The sequence below is a fragment of the Uloborus diversus genome, unplaced genomic scaffold, assembly GCF_026930045.1.
Source record: "Uloborus diversus isolate 005 unplaced genomic scaffold, Udiv.v.3.1 scaffold_349, whole genome shotgun sequence".
Classification (NCBI taxonomy): domain Eukaryota; kingdom Metazoa; phylum Arthropoda; class Arachnida; order Araneae; family Uloboridae; genus Uloborus; species Uloborus diversus.
The window spans coordinates 70,656-96,861 of NW_026558515.1; the positions used below are offsets into that span (position 1 = coordinate 70,656).

General features: G+C 35.4%; 1 protein-coding gene across 1 annotated transcript in view; it reads right to left on the reverse strand.

Moving 5' to 3' along the window:
* LOC129233338 (uncharacterized) overlaps positions 1-26,206 on the reverse strand; it is a 76,602-nt gene that overhangs the window by 33,401 nt on the left and 16,995 nt on the right. The window contains exons 9-18 of the mRNA XM_054867380.1: positions 25,446-25,739; positions 23,846-24,016; positions 18,863-18,975; positions 12,687-12,930; positions 10,961-11,252; positions 8,587-8,765; positions 5,919-6,175; positions 3,119-3,212; positions 2,678-2,836; positions 533-836 (exon numbers count right to left, since the gene is read on the reverse strand). Of these exons, the coding sequence (XP_054723355.1) occupies positions 533-836; positions 2,678-2,836; positions 3,119-3,212; positions 5,919-6,175; positions 8,587-8,765; positions 10,961-11,252; positions 12,687-12,930; positions 18,863-18,975; positions 23,846-24,016; positions 25,446-25,739 (2,107 nt within the window). The remainder of the gene's footprint in view (positions 1-532; positions 837-2,677; positions 2,837-3,118; positions 3,213-5,918; positions 6,176-8,586; positions 8,766-10,960; positions 11,253-12,686; positions 12,931-18,862; positions 18,976-23,845; positions 24,017-25,445; positions 25,740-26,206) is intronic.

Consider the following 26,206-nt stretch of genomic DNA (forward strand, 5'->3'; position numbering starts at 1 on the left):
AAGGTTTGTCTCAGAAATGTGGAATTTTAATCCAGTTTCGTAGTCGATTCAATGTGAAAATTTAATGTACCAACAAATGCGTTGCAGCATCGTCGTCCGCCATTAAAGTGGCTGAATTGAACTTATGCCGTAGTGCACAGCGCATGTGCGAGCGAGGCACCTTTGCGGAGGAAAAGAGTCGCTATTGGCTACTGCGCGGGCTGATGGCCCTTCATTACCTTCTTTCATCCACTGAGGTGCTAAAAGATATCGGAACAATATTTCCTAGTCTGTGCCTAGTCTGTGGCACCCTGTGGCTCCGTCTTTGCACCCTACGACGGAAAATCGCACCCAGGTGGCACCTCTGGTTATAACAGTGTAGAGCATGGGGAAATGTGGCGACCAGGTAAAAAATGATACCAATATTTTTAGTCGCCACTTTTTTATGTAGTCACCACTTGACGAGTAGTGATCACTAATCTTGATCTTGAACTTCTCTTAAAAGGAACAATACCACTATTAAGAACTTAAGAAATCATCAGCTGCAACTTACCCAAATTGGTGAAATATCCTACATAAGCTCTTATGACATCTTTCTGCGTTGTTGGTCCAGTAGGATTAAAGGTGACCTTGGGCTGTGGATAGAGCATGGGGCATGGGATGTTGATTCCACCTGATACCAGGCGAATGTCGTGGACCGTGAGGATAGCTCGCTGGTCTTTGTATGGGGCTCTTGCTTCTGCCTCTACTTTGACAACGGCATCAACAGGAATAGAGATGTTGAAGGGAATCCACAGTCGTTGGTGGATTCTAATTGGGACGGGGTCTTCGTGCACCAGTTTCACCGTAGCGTTTACCTTTAAGGAGAAGAATAATATAGGATATGGAGAATGTATTGACATTCATTTAGGCATCTGGCAGTGAATATCGTGATGTGTCGCTTGTTTTAGATGTAGTTCAACAGTGTTTACAACTCAGTTTGTTCGAAGCTTCTGACATTCAAGTACTGAACAATGCTCAAGTAGAATATCATTCAGATAATGTGCTTCAAATAAGGAAAATATGCAAAGATGAGAAATTTTATTTCGTATAAAAATCTGCTATAGTACAATACAAATGAAGGGCTCAAGGCAGAAATGTGACAAGCCACAAGGAGTAGTTCCTTGTTTTCGATCAAAATTTTTGCTTTTCTTATCTAAAATTGAAATAAATATGACAATGGGTTATATCATTTGGAGAAAAACATAGCTGGTTTTCGTATTGCAGAATATAGACTGTACACTACCTGACCATTCGTCACCGGACATCCTTCGAAAAGGATAATGGTGTGGTCGTGTTCTTCGTGGTATGAGCTTGGTCGACTTGTTGCAGTGGGTGGAATCATGAATGCCGAGCGGTACCAAGCAGTTCTGAACAACCACGCGTTACCTACCTTGTGGCAATACTTCGGAAATGGGCTTTTTCTCTTTCAACAGGCCAATGCACCATGCCATACGGCACGTGTTATTACTACCTGGTTCGAAGACATAGATGTGGAAAAACTTGACTGGCCTGCCCAGAATCCAGACCTTAGTCCCACCTAGCATCTTTGCGATGTGTTGGAGCGGCGGCTGAGAGCCAGGCCAACTTGGCCCCGAAATAAGACTGAGCTCTACGGCATGTTGAAGGAGGAATGGAGCCTTAGTCCTGTTGCAACATATCGTCACTGGGTGGAAAGTCTTCCTCAAAGAGTTTCAGCTGTCATTGCAGCAAATGGTGGCCCTACACGCTATTAATATTGTGTGAGTCCACTTTACGTGACTTGTGTGAGGTGTCCGGTGACGAATGGCAAGGTAGTGTATGATACCTTTGAAAATGTCTACGAATATTTTTTATAAGTTGGAATGGCCTACTGAAAATTCACATCATCTGACACATCACATTCTTGCCAACATCCCTTCAAATGTACAAAGTGTATTTTCATCCTAAAAGACATGGAAAATTCAATTTGGATCAATATTTAAATTATGAACAATTGCGATTTATAAGGTTGCTGAAGCGAGTACGAAAACATAAAATTTTCGCTAAAGTCTGTTCTCATATTCATTTGGAAAAAATATAGAGAATTTTAAGAGAAATAGAGACATAGCGCATCATAACTGAAACTTGGTTACAAAATGATCTGCAGACTTAATTTATTTTATGCTTCAAAATTACGGATAAAAAAAAATTCTAACCGTAATGTATGTCCAAAAAATGCTTTTCAGTATGTTCATCGTCTCATTAAGATTAAATCTATCAAGTTTATCTCGTAAACAAGAATTTTTTGAAGCAAAATATTAACAATGAACGTGACTTCGGAATCTGTAGCTAAATAATTATGAGGTACCCTTTTGTTCCATATATAGCATTAATTACACTGATTACAGTATTTAAACTCTGTGTAAAAAATGTTACTTTAATCTTCCAATAATTTTTTGCTATTCAATTCGCGCTGGTACTGAGTTCGAAATTTAGCCTCATACAATTATTTGAATTTAAAATAACTACGTATAAAAATGAGGATAATAGCTTTTTTGAACACACAAAAAGTATTGTATATTGCCACAAGATGGAAATCTTAATCTTTTTATGAGTACAATTGCTTGTTTTCATATATGTTTGTGGATCAGTTGTATTCTACATTAACGAAATATTTTTTATTACATATCGAGCTCACCTTCGTTTCTATTTGATCAGGTTCTCGAGCTATGCTGAACTTGACGGTATCAATTTTCTTATGATGCGATCCCACACTAGCGTATCCTTCTACGGCAAATGTGTCTCGAATTTTCAAAGATCCATCATCTGTGGGTCGCATTGCCATTCGAACTGTTACCTAAAAAGACAAAGTATCTATTGAATTTTGTAAAATGATTGTCGAAGAAAAGCTCTTTTATCTTCTAAAATTAGTTGAAAAAGTAAGCAAATAAAAGCCTACGAAAAAGAATTAGATCAATGAAAGGAAATTAATAACAAGCACGAACGCTAAGCCTAAGAGAAAGAAAAGGAACTAAAATTAGTGGGCTCTTCAAAGTGCGAAAGTTTTACAAAACCAATTCCGAAGGCCAAAAGCATTTCTGTATTATACACACACACATATAATTAATTTATATTTTACCTTATTTTCTTTTTCTTCACTGCTAACAAATGTGTTGCAGACTAAACCAAGATTGTACACTGCGGTGTCATTTCGGCCGTCGTTTTCAGAGTCACTGAAAATAAATCTCTGAATTAGATTTTATGAAGACTTGATTCCTTTTTTTCTCATAAATAAAAATTTTAATTTACTGATGCACCAAACCCTATTTTTTTTTATTTATTCACCACTATTTGCTCACTGTTGAGAACAGGGCTCCTTTTCTGGCAAAAGAAGTGTGGGAGCCCTATTTATAGTCTGCAAGTCTTACTTGAACATAAGCATAGTCTGAGTTCCGTTCAATGTATAAAGATCCAGATCAAATTTAAAAGAGGCATGCAAATTAAGTCCTGGTTTAAAAAAAATATATTAAGAGTAAAAATTAATCTTTTCGCTTTTAAGGTGACATTTAGACAATATATGCACTGTCTGCTGCTCCCATTAAATTGACTTTTGTGTAATTAATGATACCACATAGGTCTAGGCATTTAAATCAGTCTTTCGTAAGATAAGTTGAAGAAAGTTTGTACGATGTCGAAAGTTATAAGTAAATCTTCTTGCAACATTCTTGCAACACATGCGATGAGATATTTCGTCAACCAAAGAAGTTATTCTTCTGTTAGTATTAATATAGTTTGTATCATGTCTGATACTTTTATTAGGCATGGAAAAATTGGATACGCTCGGTTCTAATAAATATTTATATTTCTCTTTTATGCAATTTGTAATTAAATTGTAGATCCAGAGATATTTTTAACTAGGGCTGCGGAGTCACAGTTGGACGGATATTGGGATAAAAGAATCGGAGCCAGAGTAGGGTTTTAAAATTCTGAGAGTCGGAGTTGATCATTTTCTCTCCGAGTATGCAACTCTACCAGTGCTGTGGAGTCGGCGTCGAACTCATTTTTCGATAAAACTGTCGGAGTCGCAGTAGCAGGATGTAAAATTCCAGGACTCGGAGTCGTTTATTTTTCTTCCGACTCCGCAGCCATCTTTTCAATGCCCCTACAAGCGTGTTTCTTGAATTAAAAATCGGAAATTAGCTTTAATAATTTAATTAGGCACGTTTTAAAGCTTTGTTTTTTAAATCTAGAATCGAGGAAAATGGAAAAATTGTTATTATTATTATTATTATTATTTAAGTATTACAATTGAACACTTCGTAATTTTTTAACAGAAAATATCTAATATATTAATTGTCAAAAAATCAAATTAGTACACACATCTCTTCTTTCCCTTTCATCTTTCGTTTCTTTCTTGGAAAGTTCGTATGAAATTGATTACTATCATGGTACTTCATTGTTTTCATATATTTCCCTCCTTCAAAATGAACTTAAATTCTCTAAAAAAAATTCAAGGACTATTTTTACAACTTGAAAAAAAATCCTAACTATATTTCTGCATAGCTCACATAGATGCCAATTATGTAACTCATTTGAAATTAAAAATAAGATATCTCGCCAAGCAATGCTGTCATTCATATTGCTTTAAAAATGGTAAAAATGAGAAAATCAAACTTTAGATGAATAATCTTGGCTTATCCATTGCATCTAATGCTTTTGGCTTGTATCCATACTGGGTTAATTGTAGGTAGGTTAAAGATTAATCTAATTTATGAAATTTTGTCCTAAATTCTCACAAAATTATCACTACACTTTTGTAAGAGGAACTAAAATATAATATATCATCAATAACGTATAATCTGTAAATCAAAATCAGAAAAATTGAATTCCTTTTTCGTTTATCCAAGTCATCAAGGAGAAACTTGCAGCACAACTAGATAATAGAAAGAAGTAGGATAAATTTTTTTGCTATCACAAAAAAGTAAATCCACAACACACCTTTTGTAAAAATTCAACTTTTACTTACGATTCTCGCCAACGTGTTAATTACACCGCGGATTTTCCTGCTTCTTAAGTACGAAAATTTCACAATTAAACTAAAAAATTCAATTTAGATATCGAAACGAAGGAGATATTATTACAAACTAAACGTCAAAATCAAGTTTCAATTGCGGAAACTTAGTGAAACAAAATTTAAATTATAAACCCTTTTGGTCTTTTCAAAGGCACCCTAATTTTTTCTTGTGTCACAATACATTTCTGTACCTCAAAGCCAGACGGTCTTAAGCCCAAAAATTGCGATTTTCCACTTATTAGTGAATTGTATGTAGAAACCTATTCCGCATCGAGCCACGTGAATGTAATTCTTTAAAAAAAACCTTTATAATTTTTTACCAGGGTTAAAAAAGCGCGCGTCATCCTTTGCTTGAACCAGAAATATATCATAATGTAATTTACGTCCTTTTGGACTCTGATGTACTGATTTATGGATGCACTAGTGGTACCCGCACGGCTTTGTCCGTAGTTGAAAATTAAAAGGTCATTCGGTTCGCCTGTATATTTACAAATAATGGATGACGCATTTGTTGCCAATTGGCTATGTTCATTCGCTCTCCCATACCACGTCATAATAATTTCGTAATTCACTCATCCATCTTATGATAATTTTGCTCCGGAAAATGGTCTTAAAATTGAAATAGAAAAAGAATAAAATCGAATTTTCGAAAAATCGCTTCGAGGTGCAGACCCCCATGCTACAAACTAACTTTGTGCCGAATTTCATGAAAATCGGCAGAACGGTCTAGGCGCTATGCGCGTCACAGACATCCTACAGACATCCAGACAGATAGACTTTCTGCTTTATTATTAGTAAAGAAGGGTATGTTTTTCGCTTACACTTGAAAATTTTATTTACTTCTTTCCTCTTCTTAACAACTTACCTAGATGAAAAGTTACTCGTTACTTGCACCGGAGAAAAGCAAGGATAATTTTTGCCTCTGAACCATATTCCTCCTAAGCATATGTCGTATGGAAGTCGCTTTTTTGATGCGTCTGCGTTCCTAAGTTCTACTACGACGGGTGCTAAAGATCCTGGCTCCAAAGACACTTCTAAGTCCACCACCACTGGACTACCTATTGAAATGGCTCTGTTGGGATAAGCAGACTTAAACGCTAATGCTTTCGGTTCTTTTGCTTCCTAAAAAACAAGACGAAAAAATAAGCTGTCTTGTTTAATTAAAAGTGCTTGGTTCTTGATGCTCAAATTCATTTGCAAGTAAAATAATTAAAAAAAAGGAAAATAAACAAAATGTCCTCCAGAATTTGAAAATCATTTTAGAAAATTGCTTTAAAATTTTATAACTACCTGGAGTTGTTTGCAGTTTTCAATGCAGGATTGAAATAAATTAAATTCGTCGACTGATCGAGAAACGTTTATTTCCTTACTCGATGTGCTTTTAATTTTTTGAGTGAATTAAGTTTATGCACGAATGTCTTGAAAAACTACGTAGGCTGTTCAATAAGTAATAAGACTAATTTTACTGCCGCGAAACCACTCAACGTCAACAGAATGTTAATTTCTGCGGCATGAAAAATGTTTGTTGTCTGCTTTAACAAAAGCTACCAATAGTTGGCGCGTACAGACTCATATTCCTGAGCATCACGTGATTGAATTGCAGCCTGTTGGCGGGCGCCTACAAGACGCAGTCAGTTGTCAAAATGGAAGCTTCGTCGGAACAAAGTTATGCTATTAAAATTTGTTTTCGTCTGCAAAAATCAACATCATATATCTTTGATATAATTTTCAACGATGAAGCAATGTTTAGAGTCAATACTTTTTGCTGGCATAAAGCTTTTAAGGAAGGCAGGTAAAATATGGAAGATATTGAACGTGGGGGACAACGTACAACGTCCATCACAAAAACAATGATTAACACTGCTGCTATTATCATCATGGGGAATCGCAGAAATATTTTACATCAGTGATTACTAGTTGTTTCCTCAACTAAAGAAACCATTACAAGGCAAACATTTTGAAAGCAACATAGTATGCCAAATCTCTGCGGAGGCGGTTTTGAAAAAGCTCTCACAAACTTAACATTCACAAGTTTTTAACAAGTGGACAGAACGTTGGAATAAATGCATATAGTCCCGTAGAAGTTGTTCCTAAAAAACCATGTAAATTCTTACGATTAAAGTTGTTCTGTATCTTTTTTTAATAAATTTAGCCTTATTACTTATTGAACAGCCCTCGTACTACTTTTATTAAATATCCGTCACATGCAATCGATTTGTCGATCTATGTTTTTTTCGTTATTGTTGCTGAAATTGAAGTACCGTAAAGCAACACAAACCACAAACAGCTGTGCCATGCGTATTGAAAAGAAAGTCGTTGAAGGACAGAGTATCTCTCTTGTATTTGGGGATATTTTAAGATTAATGAAGGTTTTTTTAGCGGCATAAGAAAGAAGTAGTTATTGACGCTCTGAATGAATTTCTTCTTTCGTGAAAAACCTAGAAAATATATGTATCAGCTATTTTTGTTTACAGACGTGCTTAAGGAAAGTTCATTTTATTGCTTATTTTGTTATCGAACATTTTCATCAATTGTTGTTCATTGCTGTTTATTGTTACGTGTTAGGATTTTTTTTTGTCAAATATCTTATGTCTGTGTGATAAAAAATATCACTTATTATAAGTTATTGTTTCTTACATAAAAAAGGGAAGTATTTTATTTATTTATTTTTATTTTATTTATTTATTTATTTTTTTGTACAGTGGTGGTAAAAACATTGCATCACCCGCGCCGCAAAGGAGAGGAATATCATCCCGACTGCATTCAACACACAGTCAAGCATCCCTTATCCCAGATGATTTGAGGATGTATTTCTGATCAAGGAGTTAGTGCGCTTCACTTTGTGCAAAAGGAACAGTAAACGTTCAGGTGTACATTGGTATTTTGGAGGAGAAATTGCTTCCTACTATCCGGGATCACTTTACTTCAGTTCCAAACGTCAGTTTCCAGGATGATTTTGCTCCGCGCCATAGGGCAAAACTGGTAAGCAACAATTCAAAAACCTTTATCCTGACATTAGACTTAAACTGACATGAGGTTAAGTAATTTTTTTTCTCTAAACTCACACGCAGGTTCAGAAATGGAAAAATGAGCATGGGGTCAGCAGTTTGCCTTGGCCCGGAAACAGCTCCGATCTACGTAAACAATTATCGGATTCCTGCTGTTAAATGTTTATTTCATAAGTTTTGCAGAATTTCACATACATTCATCGTTAATCGGTCGACCAAAACTTCTCACATAATCCCATTGTTATGAAAATGCGAGCGTGATGCACTTTTTTTTTTTAACCAGCACTGTACAGTTTAAAAACTAGAGTTTTAAGCGCGTAATATATTCTAAAGATACATTTTTAAAAGAAGTTCACTACATTTCCAGTGAAGTCAATATAACCTACAACTCCCCAATTCTTTAACACTTCAATTATCCGACATTGTTTGGTGATTTTTAAAATCGCAATAAATATGTGTATGCAATTTTCTGAATATCCATAGTTTGTTTATTTAACATTAGTACTTTAAAAAGCGTAAACTTACCACTGTCCCTCCAGCTGCATCTGCATCAAGATTAACTTTGATTTTGGCACTGCCTTCCCTTTTTCCTCCGCCGAAAGCGACTCGCCATTGAAGTTCGGTTTCTGGTTGTTTGCACGAAGGTCCAACTCGTACCAGAGCTAGCACTTTCAAGGTGTCGTGCTCTTTGTCAGAGCGAAAACCTGTAAAATAAATGAAGTAACGTAAAGAAAGATAGTAAGTCACATGTATTATTAGCTCCCCTGAGGTTACTCTTATTTCTAAGTGTTTGAATCAACAGGTATTTCATTTCACAGAAATTTCTAATCTAGAGAGTTTTGAACTAATTTGTTCACATAATCAAGATTGGTAATTTTATCGCCATATACAGTGGCCGCCGCTTATATGAATCACATTTGTGCAAAATAGTTTTGATTCCATAAAGCGGTCGATTCAATATTTTGTTTTTCTTTCCAACGGGGCTGTATAAGAGACCCACCTCAAGAGGCGTCTGGGCCGTAACCAGACCTAGTGCGCTCCCCAACAATGCATCAGTCTTTCGTGTGTCACGATTAAGGCGCTGATGCTTGACACAGTAGTGTTTTTGACGCCCAGGTTCCACCAGATGGAGGCACCTGGACTCTCATTTGATGCGAAATTGCACTATGAATTTAATTTAGCCAAGGGATATTCTAAGCCAAAAGAATACCCAAGGGATCTCTTACATGCCGCATAATCATACGGCATGGGCGCTGAAGATTCTCTGCATCTCGAAAATCCACCAACTGGCAACCCCAGGTCAGGCGTAAAAGGCCAGCACCTAACCATCTCGCCACCAGCCGGCGGCCGATTCAATAAAGCGACTAATTCAATAAAGCTGGATTTTATTTTGTTTCTGACAATTTGATTCATTAAAGCGGCTGATTCAATCAGCCCCTGATTCAATTAACCGACTTCCACTTTAGTATATATTTCATTTGCTGAAAATATCAACTTTAAGTTTATTTAAGTAAAATTTTCTGTTAGTATGGCAGCAAATTCTTAAGGATTCTTTTCAACATTAGTAATTGCTTGGATAATAACTTTCGTATAGATTTCAATAACTTTCAAATACGTATATAACATTTAATATAGAGACAGTAAGCCACGAATTAGTTTTGCCAAAATCGATTAAATTAGAAAAATATGACTTAACTATACATATCATAAATATGTACTGTAGATTTTGCATAGTAACAAATCATTAAAATGCAGCCACTTCTAAGTAGTGTGTGAGACACTTTTCAAAAATCAATACCATATTGTCCAATGTCCATGTTGTTTCAGCTGAAAATATTCAAACTTATATTTCCTTCGAGTTAACTGTCATAAATACAGGAAGAAATACTTAAAGGTTTCTTCCAAAATTAATTATGATATAGACTATAATTTTCTCTCAAGATTTTCATTAATTTTAAAAGTTTATTATCTTAACATTAATAAATAGACATTGGATCATGTTTCAGTATTGCCAATATACAGGGTGTTCCGTTTTAACCTGCAAAAACCTTTATTTTCGCAACCGTTAATCCCAGATGTATACTTCCAAATGTAAACATGTTCAAAATCGGATGCAGAGTCAAGATAGTGAAAGTTTAAAGTAAAAATGAAAATAAGTCAAAAAATACAAAATTTAACTTTTCATACGGGCCCCATGTCCCCTAACTTATACATAGGGAAATAATCTCTACTGAAAAACAATTCCAAAACCAAAAATTTGACATTAGTACGAACAATATTCACCGAGATATGAAACGCGGCGTTTTGTGACTTACACCACTTTTCACTCGCCGTCAAAAACGCCTTTTGAGGGAAAATATAGCAGTTAAAGCGTGTTTAAAACTGTACTTGTGAATAGAGTGTGGTTTTTCAAATCGTTCGAAGTTTTGTCGTATGTGTTTTGCGTATCATGGCATATCATTTGCATTTATTTTTGAACAGCAATGAGAAATATAAATACCTCGTTTTTCTTACTTCTTTCTTTCGACCTGTTATTCTTCTGAAAGGGCGGTAAGTTCCAAACTCCTCTTTTGTATGGTCCCTTAAAACTTTAAACTGGAATATCTCCCTGAGTTTTGGTCGCACAAATGTCAAGCTTTTTGTGTTAGTAATATCTTTCAATGGAGATTATTTCCCTAAATGTAAGTTAGGGGACCTGGGGTCCATATAAAAAGTTAAAATTTGTATTTTTTGACTTATTTTTATTTTCACTTCAAACTTTCACTATCTTAACTCTGCATCCGATTCTGAACATTTTCGCAATTGGAAGTATACACTTAGGACTACTGGTTGCGAAAATAAAAGTCTTGCAAGTTAAAACGGAACACCCTGCAGATAAAAATAGAAAACTTTGACTTACCAATATTTGACAATGCTGAGAACTTGAGACCAGCTATTTTGTTGCCATCCAGTGGATTTTCATGAGGGTGATAGAAGGGTTCGGTTTCCATGTCAATGCATGGCATGTTTCTTCCGAAGGATTTCACTTTTAAACCGCAAAGACTGATATCCCTGGTGGTACCTTCCACTTCAATGACTACTTCTGATATCGTCTGTATTTTCGTCATTACATGTACTTCAACTTCTGCCAAATGTCCCGGAATTACTTTCTGATTTTCATCATGAATTGCAATAGCATCGGGCCAGTCAGTCTTAGTGGGAAAACAAGAAATAAAGGTTACACAAAGATAATAAGAATTATTTTCTATTTTACAAATCTATAAGACACATTAGAAAGGAGACTAACGTGAAAGGATTTAATATGAAATACTACTTATTTTGTTCTTTTTATCCATTTTAGAACTTCTGAACACAGTGTGGTCTATATACAGCTCTTACACTTTCAAATATTGCTTCCCAATTTACAGAGTCTCAGTCTACTGTGACATACTTTCATTTTCATAAACATAAAAGTTTTCACAAGCACTTGAGTTTTTTGCTTAATTTTACGGATTAAAAGACGGTGTGGACTATAACACGCGCCTTAATTTTTAAAACAAAAAATACTTTAAACATTTATCAAATCTCTACATTACGAAGCCAAATCACATGAAAAAGGTTTTCTAAAAAAGTCAATGTATAACACAGAACTTACCACTAAAATCTCCAAAAATCATCATTTAAACTTTTTTTCCTAACCTCTCTCAGATTAATTGGAATTTTGCACTAAGCACTAAACATTTTAGTGTAAGAAAATGTTATTTTCCGATATTGTAACGGTATTCTACTAACCAAACCACGATATTCACGTAAAATAAAATAAATTTTCTCTCTTATTTATATTTTAGTAAGTTATTCGTAAGTTACAAAAGCAAAAAGAAAGAAAGAAAGTAAAAGAAATGTTCTAACAGTAAAACTAATACGAGTTATTAGAATGTCTGGTTCAACTACTTGGTGGGCTTTGAGAACGGTGCTGTATAGTAAATCCCTGGATCGTAGACACGTCCACCATCTAGGGGCTAAACGATGCTGTCCTCCTATGTCTGCTGTGGTGAAGTAGCGTGTTTTGCTTCTTAAGTGTGGTTTCTTATTAACTCCATGCTCATCCACAATCAAGAAGCACCACAATCCAGAAACAAAAACACGCTACTTCATTGTAGCAGGCGTAGGAAGAAAGTGGCATTTAGCCCCAAAATGGCGGACGTGTCGCTACTTAAACTACGATCTCGGACTTTTACTGTAGATAGCTGTTCGATGTATATTTAGTACACATAGAATGTTTATGCATGGCCCCACTTAATTCTTATAGGCCGTGGCAATCGCTGAAACCCGTGGCAACAAAGAGGGCGCTACAGGGCACCCCTGCTTCCTTTACTTTGCCATTGATTGGTGGATGCAGGGGTTCCCTGTGACGCCTCTTGCGGTCAAAATGGGCGACGTCCAATCAAACATAAACAAAATTTGAAACATTGACATTGATTGGTGGATGCATGAGTTGCATTGAAACATTGAAATTGATTGGTGGATGCATGTGCTGCTTCGGTTTAACACAGAAAAGTCAAAAATTGTCAAGGCGCGTAAGCGAAAATTTAGTGAGGCTATGGTTTATGTAATAGATTTCTTAAGGCATAAACAACAAGACGTACCTCTTCTAGAGGTGGTGGCGGACCTTTCTTCATGGAGTAGTTAGCCATGGCGCTCCATATCGTGTTGGTGGATATCAACAGACCTGAACTGATGGGGTATTGCTCATCATCCTTGATTATGACTCCTTCGGGCAATTCCACGACGACGGACACAGTGGCGAAGTTCTTTCCTTCCACTGGAAGAGCGCCCACATCTCCCAGCATGATGCTCGTCATGTCTGGTTTAAGGCGGTTTTTAGGATCTCTGTTGGTAAAAAGACGCATCTCGTTGTTAAATTGAATAGTTTCTATGGTACGTAGGATCCAAAAGCGATCGTAACCCCTTTCCTTTTATTTTCAACTAGCAAAAATACCCGGCGTTGCCCGGGTCAGTAATATTTGTGAGAAACAATCGCTACTTTCATTCGTTTTCTGTTTTAACTAAAAGAACTCAAAACACACCGCTTTGACGTGATTAAAAATCGAGCTTCTTCCTTACCCATAAAAGTATAATAGCAATAAATGTAAAGAACGAAATAATATTCAGTTCGGTTTAGAACCGAAAGGACGACATTTAAGCATATATAAATTTGAAGAATTTCCAAAATATGAACTAACTAAAACGAAGATCACTAAAATAACTGTGCGCTTTATTCATTTAATTAAATAGTACACATACACACACACACAAAACAAAAAAGCTCTTTACTATGCTTCAGTGTGGAAAAAGTAGAGTTTCCAAATACTTAAATGACTTTAAATTCATGTTTGCGCCGGAGAAACCTTGATTCAAAATTTTCATTATGATTACTATTAATATTGCTGCTGTAAGGCAATGAAATTTTGTTAACAATGGGTTTTATACTTAATCATTTAATGGGGAAATTATATGATATTTACTGTTTTCCATCATAACTTTTTTAAACTATGTTTTTTAGAAATAAATTATAGCCTTTGTTGTTTCCTAATAATGTAGCTATCTGTGGTGAAATAATGGTTAAAATCGGTCCAGTAGTTTTGAAGTTTACCCCGGACATCCTTACATACAGAAGTAGCCATTTATGTATATAGATATTGTGTCAGTTAAAGCTGAACTTTTGCTATACGCAGTTACCTTGAAGCCTTAAGTGTCGTAACCATCGGTGAAACATCACCCAGACCCACGTCGTAAAACAGCTGAATTCTGAGCCATGTTCTCGCAGATGTTTTGCGGAGTTTCTGGGATTTGAAGATGTTTTGCCATAAGCCTTCTGCGAGAGCATAACACAGAATTCAGTAGCGTTTCAACATGGGTTGTGTTCTATTGATGTTTATGACTCTTAAGACTTCTAGGTAACTATGCATTCAATCATAACTGGCATAACGTTGAAAATAGGGGAGAGAGGATTAAGCCCATTTTCGGACCAATCTGTTGACTAGAAAAGTATGTTGACAAAAACTGCAAAAATTAGTAAAATTTCATTTCAGAGCTGAAAAGTTTTGTAATACACGTTTTAACAAAGACAAAACAATGAGCTGGCGTAAAGGAAGTTAGAAAGGAATTCAGAAAAACCCGTAATTTGTGCTCCGAATGCATATTTATACACTAAAAGGATTGTAGGAAGGAATTGTGTGTTTATTGCTCAGTGAGTTAGATTTTTTATGGTTTTTTAAACTGATGAATATCACTGCATTTTCTCTAAATTTACAAAATGTATGACAGAAAAGTAAGAATACTTTTTTCTCGAAGAATTAATGGATCTATTTCGGAATTTGAGTGCATGAGTGGATTTGGTGTTAGTTTCCTATAAAAAATCACTATCAACAATTGGATTGCCATGAGAATCATACGTATCTGGAACTTTCTCAAAGGCTTGTACGCTGAGTGACAAGGCAGAAAATTGATTCTTTAAAATTTTAGACTAATTCTTCAAGAAATTTTACTTCAGTGCACATTGATAGGCCCAAATCAAAATTAAAATACTATAATAGACGAAATAAGGTTTTTTTCTTTTATTTATTTTTTTTTTCAAAAGGCACCGGCACGTTTGTCTTTTTCAATGTAACCTGAGTTACCAAAGACTATTGTAGTGCATGTTTTTTGTTCCTTCTCCTCAATTTCTAATGGGGTTGTTTCCTCCAGTCAAAAGTAGCACTTTTTGTCACTGAAATTGATAGAATAAGTAAAAAAAAAATAATAATGATAATAACATGGGCCCAGAAAATACTTTTATTTTCCCAACAGATATTTTTTAATTAGTTTTTTAAAATGTCCAATTTTTCAAACAAGGCGTGGTCTTGATGACGTCACAAATGATGCACTTTGTTGCATCTTTCTACCACGTTTCCACGTTATGATAATCAAGAAGCGATTTAAAATTGCGCTCTACGCTTGCTATCAACCTTATCATTGCCAATACAAGTGAGTAAAGATGCGAATTGAATATTTTGCTCTGTGAATGGCAACACTGAATGGCGTTTCATCATTTGTGATGTCATCGGCAGAAGCGTAAAGAGTGAAAGCGCACCAATTTAAGTATTTTTTTAAAAATATTAAACTTAAACAAATTGTTTAAAAAATGGTCCGTTCCTAAGTTTTTAAGCATGCTCTTTCAGAAAAAATACTTTTAAAATTTTGGAAACGACCCCATTTAAGGAAAGGGGTCATTAAAATATAAGCTGTGGGGAAACACTTTAAAAGGAAAATATTTGAATCGTCTGTGTGTTAAAACTAGCATTCACTACTAATGTTTAAAAACCCATCATTTCAAACGGTTCCGGAGAGTGGAGCTGGGCACCGGAGATGTATACTCATTACAGATTATAATAAATATGTAGTGTAAGAGGAACATATTTTGGGAGGGGAAAAATACCTATACACATATATAAAGCATTGGTTAAGTTTCAAAAGCCAGGTAGCAATCGCTCCCTCTTTAAACCAAATGACGGGCCTGGTGAATAATTACGATGAATCATCCCCAATTCACCACGAATAAATGTACCAATAAATTCAACGCAATTTAATAGATAACGTAGCTGCATTGCCCGGCTTTGCACGGTCTACCTCGAAAATAAAAGTTATGTCAAGTGACGTGTATTCAACAACCACGCTTGAACAAAAAAAAAAGAAAAAAAGAAATCAGTAAAATTTTGCGGCAGATTCCGGAAAAATAACCAAAAAGCAAACATTTTAAATCCCCCGATTACAGGAGAACCCTTTAAAACAAAACCCAGACTTTTATTTGCTCCTATTCGAGACAAAAACTGGCAACAGAGCTTTCGTCTCAATGATTCACTCTTCACCGCTATAAATTTTAATAAAAGCATTGTTGCGAAAAGTTGAGATGAAGCACTGAATAATAATTTGAATGGAGGAAAGCCTTCGAAAAATAGGGATTTTATTTTGAAATCTAAGGGTCATAATTAATAGTTTTTAATTGATATCTCCGCTAATTATTATCGGAGGATTATGTTAAATAGCCAAACATAAAGGCGGAAAGATTACGAATCCATCGATACCTGTTTCGATCGTCAGTTCACTGTTGTTCGGGAGAAGAAACTTGGACATAGATACATACGTACATACATAGATACATACGCTCAGATTTTAATTATCTTATACATATAAAATCTGAGTATCTATCTATCTATCTATCTATCTATCTATGTCCAAGCTTCTTCTCCCGAACGACAGTGAACTGACCATCGAACCAGGTATCGATGGATTCGTCATCTTCCCGTCTTCATGTTTGGCTATTTAACATAATCCTCCGATAATAATTAGCGGAGATATCAATTAAAAACTATTAATTATGACCCTTAGATTTCAAAATAAAATCCCTATTTTTCGAAGGCTTTCCTCCATTCAAATTATTATTCAGTGGTTCATCTCAACTTTTCGTAATAATGCTTCTATTAAAATTTGTAGATGTATGTGAAGAAATTCGTTAAATGAAAGATTAGTTGCCATTTTTTTTCTCGAATATAAACAAAAAAAATTTTTGGTTTTTGTTTTGAGGCTTTTCCTGCAATCGGGGGTTTTAAAATGTTTACTTTTTGGTTATTTTCCCGCAATCTGCCGCAAAATTTTACTGATTTTTTTTGGTTCAAGCCTGATTGTTGAACACGCGTCACTAGACATAACTATTATTTTCGAGGTGCACCGTGCAAAGCCGGGCAACGCAGCTAGGGGCCTTAATCAGGCAGCCTTAAATCAGGGTGTTTAAGTTGTTTACTTTTCGATTATTTTGCCGTAATCTGCAGCAAAATTTTGCTGTTTTTTTTTTTTTTTTTTTTTGTTCAAGCCTGATTGTTAAATACGCGTCACATGACATAACTTTCATTTTCGAGGAGGACCGTGCACGTCGTAAAGTAAATGAGTGATTTACAAGTTATTTGAGTTCTTTGAGGGTTTGTACCTGGAAAACGGATTGATGTAATTCTTGTACGACCATGTGGATAGAATCCATCCAAATATTTATCTGAGTGGTATGTTGCATTAATAAACACCCGGGCAACGCCGGGTAGTAGACTATTTTATGTAAAAAGCGGATTGTTATTGTGCATAAATATTTCCGATATAATCTATCAGATGTAATTCAGTTTAACGTGAGTAAAGATTATAGTTGATAATGCATATATTTTCCCCTTTTGTGCTGACTGAAAATGTACTCATAACTTGTATCATTGATAACGATTATTAACGTTGATGAGGTGTTTTGGCAAAAATATGTTTTACTGGTGTTTTGCAAACCTTGCTTTACGCGCATTTATTTATTCCTTAACGCGTTAGAAACTAGTGTCAGTGTACTACAAAAGCATCAACTGGACTGCTCTTACATTTTTTAGGTAGCCCGTGCAACGCCGGGCACGCAGCTAGTCTTATACATATAAAATCTGAGTATCTATCTATCTATCTATCTATCTATGTCCAAGCTTCTTCTCCCGAACGACAGTGAACTGACCATCGAACCAGGTATCGATGGATTCGTAATCCTCCCGTCTTCATGTTTGGCTATTTAACATAATTCTCCGATAATAATTAGCGGAGATATCAATTAAAAACTTTTAATTATGACTCTTAGATCTCAAAATCAAATCACTATTTTTCGAAGGCTTTCCTCCATTCAAATTATTATTCAGTGCTTCAACTCAACTTTCCGGATGAACGCTTTTATTAAAATTTACAGCGTGAAGAAAATCATTGAGATGAAAGATCTGTTGCCATTTCTTTTTCTCGAATATAAAGAAATAAAATTAGGCTTTTGTTTTAAGGCTTTTCCTGCAATCAGGGTGTTTAAGTTGTTTACTTTTCGATTATTTTGCCGTAATCTGCAGCAAAATTTTGCTGTTTTTTTTTTTTGTTTTTTTTTTGTTTAAGCCTGATTGTTAAATACGCGTCACATGACATAACTTTCATTTTCGAGGAGGACCGTGCACGTCGTAAAGTAAATGAGTGATTTACAAGTTATTTGAGTTCTTTGAGGGTTTGTACCTGGAAAACGGATTGATGTAATTCTTGTACGACCATGTGGATAGAATCCATCCAAATATTTATCTGAGTGGTATGTTGCATTAATAAACACCCGGGCAACGCCGGGTAGTAGACTATTTTATGTAAAAAGCGGATTGTTATTGTGCATAAATATTTCCGATATAGTCTATCAGATGTAATTCAGTTTAACGTGAGTAAAGATTATAGTTGATAATGCATATATTTTCCCCTTTTGTGCTGACTGAAAATGTACTCATAACTTGTATCATTGATAACGATTATTAACGTTGATGAGGTGTTTTGGCAAAAATATGTTTTACTGGTGTTTTGCAAACCTTGCTTTACGCGCATTTATTTATTCCTTAACGCGTTAGAAACTAGTGTCAGTGTACTACAAAAGCATCAACTGGACTGCTCTTACATTTTTTAGGTAGCCCGTGCAACGCCGGGCACGCAGCTAGTATAAGATGAAACTTTGAAAAGTTACTTATCGCCTCATGATTAGTAATCAGCACAGAATTTGGTGATAGCTCGTGAACACCAGAATACAGAAATAGGTACTTACGTTTTGGAGTATTTTGTATAGTTGGCATTTACTTCATTCTGGTGCATTCGCAAGCAAGGTACATTTCTCCCGACGTCACTTAACTCTGCTCGGCAGATATGGACCGCAGGGAGTGGGGGGTTATTCTCCCCAGAAGCTTCCATGAACACTTCTGCGTACCCATGTCCTTGTGGCACCACCATTGTAATATTGAGCACGACGGCACCACCGACATACAAGTATGGCCACGCAACTCCGTTCTCTACCATCATTGCGGGTGCTTGATAATCTGACTGGAAATAAAAAAAAATAATTTGAATTTTGACATCTTGAATTCAAATTATGTTTTTCGCAATCACGAGTGTGTGTGTGTGTGTTTGTGTCTGTGGGCAGGCATGAGTGTGGGTATGTGTGTGTGTGCGTGTGTGTGTATGTGTGTAAGTGTATGTATGTGTGTATGTGTGGGTAAGTGTGTGTATGTGCGTGTGGGTATGTGTGTGTGCGTGCGTTTGCATGTGTATGTGTGTGTGCGTGTGCATGTGCGTATGTAGGTGTGTGTATGTGTAGATGTGAGTGTATGCGTGTGTGTGTGCAGGATATAGGAGCAACCTGGAGACTGTTTTCATAAGAGGAGCAGCATCGTGTGGTGACCGGTCGACGGTGGTGCTGCGGAGGGAGGCGGGGGGGGGGGGGGAGAGACAGCGTAGCATCAAGGACAGTCAAGTGAGAACAATAAACAATGTGATTGCTCAATAAATCAGTATGAAAATTTTAAAAAGACATCTTATTCTTCGGAGTGGTTCGAAGCTGGGCGTACTCCAATTTTATTTTCAACATAAGGTCAGTAATAAGTGAATGTTTGTTATGCCTCAAAGTCTTAAGAATCACAAACATTGGTAGAGCACCATCGTAGCACAGGTGAATTGTTCTCGCTAATCTTTACCGGATTTTTGGAGATCTGGAAATGTTTTACCGCAAAACATCTGCAAGAACACGGTCAACTGTGTTACGAAATGGATGGTGCTCTACCTATGTTTATGACTCTTAAGAATTCAAGATACCTGCGTATAACGAATATTCACTTATTACTGACTAAATGTTAGACATAAAAGGGGGATACGCCCATTTTCAAACCACTCTGTAAATAACAAATTCATTCATTTTATTTTCATCCGCTGGCGATTTTACGACCATTGCGAGAGCGATGAATGGTAAAGAGGACCGTCGTTAATCCGAACCCTATTAAATCGGACTTCACTATTTATCCAGGCCGTATCTTGTAATTTTCTTTTATGTAGTTTTATATTTCACTCTCTTGAACTCAAAATATACTTTTTACTTCGTCCAGTACTGTCTGACCATCGATTATATGAAAAGGCTGATATCCGGTTTACAGACGGAAATGGACGCGTCTATTACCTTTCAGGGATAGTAGTTTTTCTAATACAATTGTGCACGTTGGCGTCTTAATTATTTCGACTCAGTTTTTTAAAAATGACAGTTTATTCACTGCAATAATTTTTGTATTAAAACTATATTCGAGCGAAATTCTCGCTCAAAAACTAATTGATTTATTTTGTTTATAACATGGTTTTGAGCTTACGATTTTGCTTTTAAATTTCCAAACGAATTTTATTTTCTTCTTGTTGTTTCCATAGAAACTCATTTTGTTTCCACTCATTTTCACTGAAAGAAAGACAATAAATAAATAAGACCCTGGTGAAATTATGAAACGCGTGCACCAAAATCCCATCGTTACTTTACCTTCTCCCCAGCTAAATTCATTCAGATGGATTCGTCTTAACTTGACCCATTGCCAAATTACATACAATCCCTGGTCAAACAGTAGTTTTTTTTGCTCAATATTTTGAATAATCCGAACTTTTATTAATTCGGATAACCTAGGTCCACTATTAATAAGGTTCGTTTGTCGGATTTTTTTGCTCGTGTCATTGGTTTTGCATTAAGTGTACAATTTTTTTATCTATCGACTTTTTAATGTTTCTTCTGCACTGATAAGACAACCCGATGCCTATTGTGCAGATTCGTAAAATTACACAAAAATTATACTTTTAGATGTTTAATGCGTTCTAATTTCTCGCTTCGTGACAGGATGATGCCTATGCTGAAAAACTTAAATTCTTCACAACAGAAACTTAAATATATATCAACATAAATTACTTAGAAATACTAGGCATAAAGCAGATTCTTTTTGCTGCTTATTATTTTTTTTAAATATTAATTTAAAAACTAAATTGTGACATAGGTAACACAGATAACAAAAACTAATTGTGACGTTCGTTTCACGCAATCATTTATTTTATATTTAAGTTTTAAAATTTTGTTAAGAAATAATAAAACTGTAGTAAGCGTTATTTAGTTGATGATATAGGAAGAAAAAACTAGAAAATATATCTTAATTGCAAAGCGTGTACAAATTTTGAGCCCAAATTTAAGATTTCTGTACATGTAGCTTTCTTGTAATAGGACAAATAATGTAAGAAAGTCCAACTTACCGGGCCGTATCTTACGAGAGTACTAAAAATGTGAATAAATTATAATAATGCTTTTTATGCCACCTTCTACGCGCTAGCAAAGCCTATTTTTGCAGTCTGAACTAGTTTTGATGTAAGTAATTAAAACAAAGGTCAGTTATCCCATCCCATCTTATCCGGAGAAATTAAGCATATTTATTAGAGGTGGTTTTATCTAGAATTCTTTCGTTGATTACTAAACTCTTAATAGTTTTTTAAAAGCTATTTTAGTGTTTATGGAGTCCCCCCAGTTCATGTTAGAACTAGTTCAAGGTTCTAGCTATGCAAGTTTTTATTTGAAATGGCGGTTACTTTGGATAGAAACGTCTTTTTTTTTCAAACATAAATTATGAAACAAACTAGTGATAAAGACATATAGATGAACATCTAGTTCATACAAGTATATTTTAACTTAAAAATTTGGATTATAAATAACTTAATATTACTGCATTTAATTGTAAAGCAAGTGCACTCTTGCGCTTGAATTCAGGATTTCTGTAAATGTAGCTCTCTTGCAATAAGACCACTATTATAAGAAAGCCGAACTTAACGAAGCATGAACTAGCTTGAGTGAAAAATTGTAAATAAATTATGTCTCTACTTTTTATGCAAACCTTCAAGACGCTAGTAGAGTTTATTTATGCGCAACAAAATACTTTTGCAGCCTAGAGCTTAAACAAAAAGGCCGTTTGCTCTTCCCCATTCTAAACAAAGAAATGATGCATATTTCATTAGAAGTGATCATTTCTAGATCCTTTTCCTTTATTACTAAGCTCTTATTACATGAAATACACCGTCAACTCAGTCAATTCACTGATTGAGTTGGCGGTGTATTTCATGTATTTCTGCCTTAGCCCTGGCTATAGGGCGGTAACTTATTGAAAATACCTTGCCTTGCCTTCAATCTCCTAGTTGAACCGAACCACTGCTTCAGTCACTCGTCTGGTCAGTGCTAATTCTGTATTAGCTACTAGTTTTGTTTGGCACTCTTGTCTTCCTTAAGAGGTTTCCCACCTCCAACTCAGTCACTTACTTTGCCGGGCTGATGAGTGCTAATAAGCATGAAACTGCAGTCCTGGACTGGAATTGACTGAGTTGGCGGTGTATTTTATGTGTTTCTGCCTTAGCCCTGGCTATAGGGCATGTAACTCACTGAAAATAAGCTCTTATTATTTTCTTTCAAAGCTATTTTAAGTGTTCATGGAGTCGTCCAGTTCTAGGTATATCTAGCCGAAGGTTCTAGCCATTCTGGTTGGTTGTTTAAGACGCAGTCACTTCGGACAGAAGTGTCTGGTCGGCTCTGTCACGGTGATCTTCAAGCCTCTGTGTAATTAAGCTACGTGAAGACGATTTGTACGTTTGATAAAAGCTGTTTTTGTTCGTTTTCTCACCTCAACAGACTAGTATGGACTGCATAAGATTTTTTTTTTTTTACTGTTCTTTCTGTCAACCTTTGTGGCGAGTTTCAAACCGTTTTCATGCGAAACTGTTAAGAAATTTTGCGTTAAAAAATGTCAACAACTCTAAGTATAGATTTAAAATTTTTTAAGAAAAAAAAACGGGTTGAGTTTTGTTTGGTTCATTCTATTTCTAACATACGCTTAAAGTGATTTTAAGTTCATTTTCTACCCGTACGTCAATAAACTTTTTATCGGCATTTGTAACCTGACAAAATGTCAAGTAAACTTTTATATGCCTGAGATTTGGTCTCATAACTATTAGTAGCACATATCTTTTAACGTTGTAATGCGTGTCGAAATTCGAATTTGAGCTTATCGAAGTGCAAAAATATATTACAGAGGAGAGGGGATATGTTTTGATATGCCAACTCTGTTTCAATTCTGGGGAGAATTTCAACTATCTTTATCTTTACTATTAATAAAGCTGAAATCCTCGCTGTCTGGATCTCTCTCTGTCCGGATCTCTGTCTGTCAGGATCTCTGTGACGCGCATAGCTCCTAGACCGTTTATACAATTCTCATGAAATTTGGCACAGAATTAGTTTGTAGTATGGGGGTGTGCACCTCGAAGCGATTTTTCGAAAATTCGATTTTGTTCTTTTTCTATTCCAATTTCAAGAACATTTTCCTGAGCAAAATTATCATAAGATGGACGAGTAAATTACCAAGTTATCATAACGTGGAACCGTAACATGGGCAAGCCAAATGGCGAAAAATTCATCATACATTATTTATAAATATACAGGCGAACCAAAACACCTTTTAATTTTATACTACGGGCAAAGCCGTGCGAGTGCCATTAGTGACAAAAGATTCATGAAATTTTCTGATGCATTTTTTATAATAAGTTCATTTTTTAATTAATCGCAATATAGATGACATTTCGTTAATACTTTAATCGTTTCTACTTTAAATTACGACTAACTTCTTTTAGTGAATTTATTCACTAGATAAATGACGGCTTATTTTCTATCTTGCTTGTGTTAAGCCTTAATAACAGTTGAATTTCTGATGCATTTAATGAGACAATTCAAACTGATAAATCCCAACCAAAATGCACACCTCAATATAACTTTTCATTTAAAATAATGAAAAGATAAAGAACAAAAAGAATCGAATATTATTTTCCTTCGGTCATTTGAATGCTAGAGAAAAAAAATCTGGCTTACTATCTTTTTAATTTCAAGTCCTGGAACCGCGACTGAATGATCTGGTTTTCCTTGAGTTCCGATTTTAATGGTTGGCGTGAGTCTTGTCCCTTCTTTGTTCACAGGCAAAGCACTGATTTTCATGATGAGATGAACGTACATCATGGAATCATTGTAGATGGAAGGAGTTCTCTGAAAATAAAAAATAAAGAAATTAAAAAAAAAGTTATTTAATGGTTGTTGTTTCATATGGCAAGTTGTAACTCCATTCATTTAACCAGGCTTATCACTAAGCAAGATTAAAATTTTCAAGATGAACATAATTAAAATTACTTATGTAAATCGTAAAAAGTTTTTAAAACTTAAAAATTAAAAAAAAAATAAATTTAAAAACTTTAAAATTCTAAAAAAAATTTAAATGTCTAAATTTTAAAAATTTAAAATTTGGAAGCAAGTTTTCAGAAGACCGTGTGATTAGTAAATAAGCTCCGACTCTTCAACATAAGGTACAAATATCACCCTTTTGTAGTAAATCGAGGTCTGGTCTCTGAGACATATAACTACGAGGGTTTTTTTTTTTTTTTTTTTCAAGCTCCGTTTGGCTATTAAAAAAAAAAAGGTAAATATACAAAAAAGATTTTACTATCAAAAGTAAGGTGCAATGCATATTATTTCTCCACATTATCACCTTGATGAATTGGGCATTTGTCGTACGAGTGCACAAGTTTTCCTATACCCTCATCATACGAACGTTGCCGCCAATGATTTGAAAGTTACTTTTGACGGTGTCTTTGAATTCTGCCCTCTTTAAATTTTCGGCACTACTTACGAACAACACTAGCACTCATTAAGTTGTCTCCATATACACGACTTATTTTTCGAAGAATTTCCGCTGCCCTGTTACCTTCTGCATACAAGAAACGAATACTTCTCAATTCACATTTGGCGGGAGACTCAGCATAGACTGCCATGTTTTCGTGTCTGCAGCTCAGCAGGAAAGGGCAGATTGAACTCAACAGTAACTGAGTATTTGAACAGGGGTATGTGCAGTGTCCTAGTACGCAAACCAGCCACCTGCCACCCACTTGGCTTTCCTACAATAAAAACGGAGCTTGGAAAAAAAAAAAAAGAAAAACCTACGTAGATGGGATTATTAATTTTCCAAGTCCTACACATAAAGCATTCGCTACGGTGAAAAATCACCATTCTGGGAAGATGTTTTAATCTACCCTTTTAAACTGATTAGAGATAATTTTTTGTAGAAAAATATTGAATTGTAGGTGGCAACAGCGCTCCGGCGCTCCCTGCCGATGAATCATGAAAACACATAGATGCCACTGAACCACGTTGAGCGATGTATGGGAGAACTGTATGGAATCCTCCTACCTCTATTGATGGAATGTAGGTTCCTCCTTTTGATCTATGCCATTTTTAGCTTAATGTAAATCTGCTTATAAATAACAGTCTATTAAAATTAGTTTTTAAAATCTTTAATCGGTCAATATTTGTTTTTGTGATGTGGAAAGAAGCTGCGCCATTTTCTTTCACCCTATTTCACAAAACAAATGAGACTTTAAGACATCCAATACAACAAACTGAACTGCCAGTTATATTTCCTTACCTGCCCAGTGACGTGAATCCTGTTGAACCTGAATATAAACTTATCATCGACAATTTCTGGATCGATGAAAGTTGTGTTGAGGTATGGCACATCGAAGCTTCCTTTGTAGTGCCAAAGTCTAGCTGAACAAGCCTCCAGCCTGGGTATGCCTTTATAACGCATGACGTCTACTTCTAACACGTAATCAGCGTAACCATTGTTGGTGAGATTGGACCAGAGCGTGTACATTGCCATGTCTCCTACCCCAACTTCTGTCGTGGATAGGTCTCCCTTAGTGGTTCGCACTGTGACCATCTAAAAAAAAAAAAAAACATTTATTTTGAAAATTTATTAAAAATTTAAAACTAAATTGAACTTTGTTTATTGCATCATTTATACGGCTACAACATATTACAGTCACAGAGAGTTTGAGGCATAGCTGTAAAAATAGTTTCAAATTTAGAGAATGGGATTGTTTCCTTCAGTCAAAAGTACTACTTTTAGTCACTGAAATTGATAGAATAATCAAAAATAATAACATGGACGCAGAAAATACTTTTATTTTCCCCAACAGTTATTTTTTAGTTAATTTTTTTAAATGTCCGATATTTCAAACAAGGCGTGGTCTTGATGACGTCACAAATGATGCACTTTGCCGCATCTTTCTACCGCATTTCCACGTTATGAAAATCAAGAAGAGAATTGAATATTGCGCTCTACGCTTGCTATCAACCATGTCTTTGTCAATACACATGAGTAAAGATGCGAATTAAATATTTTGC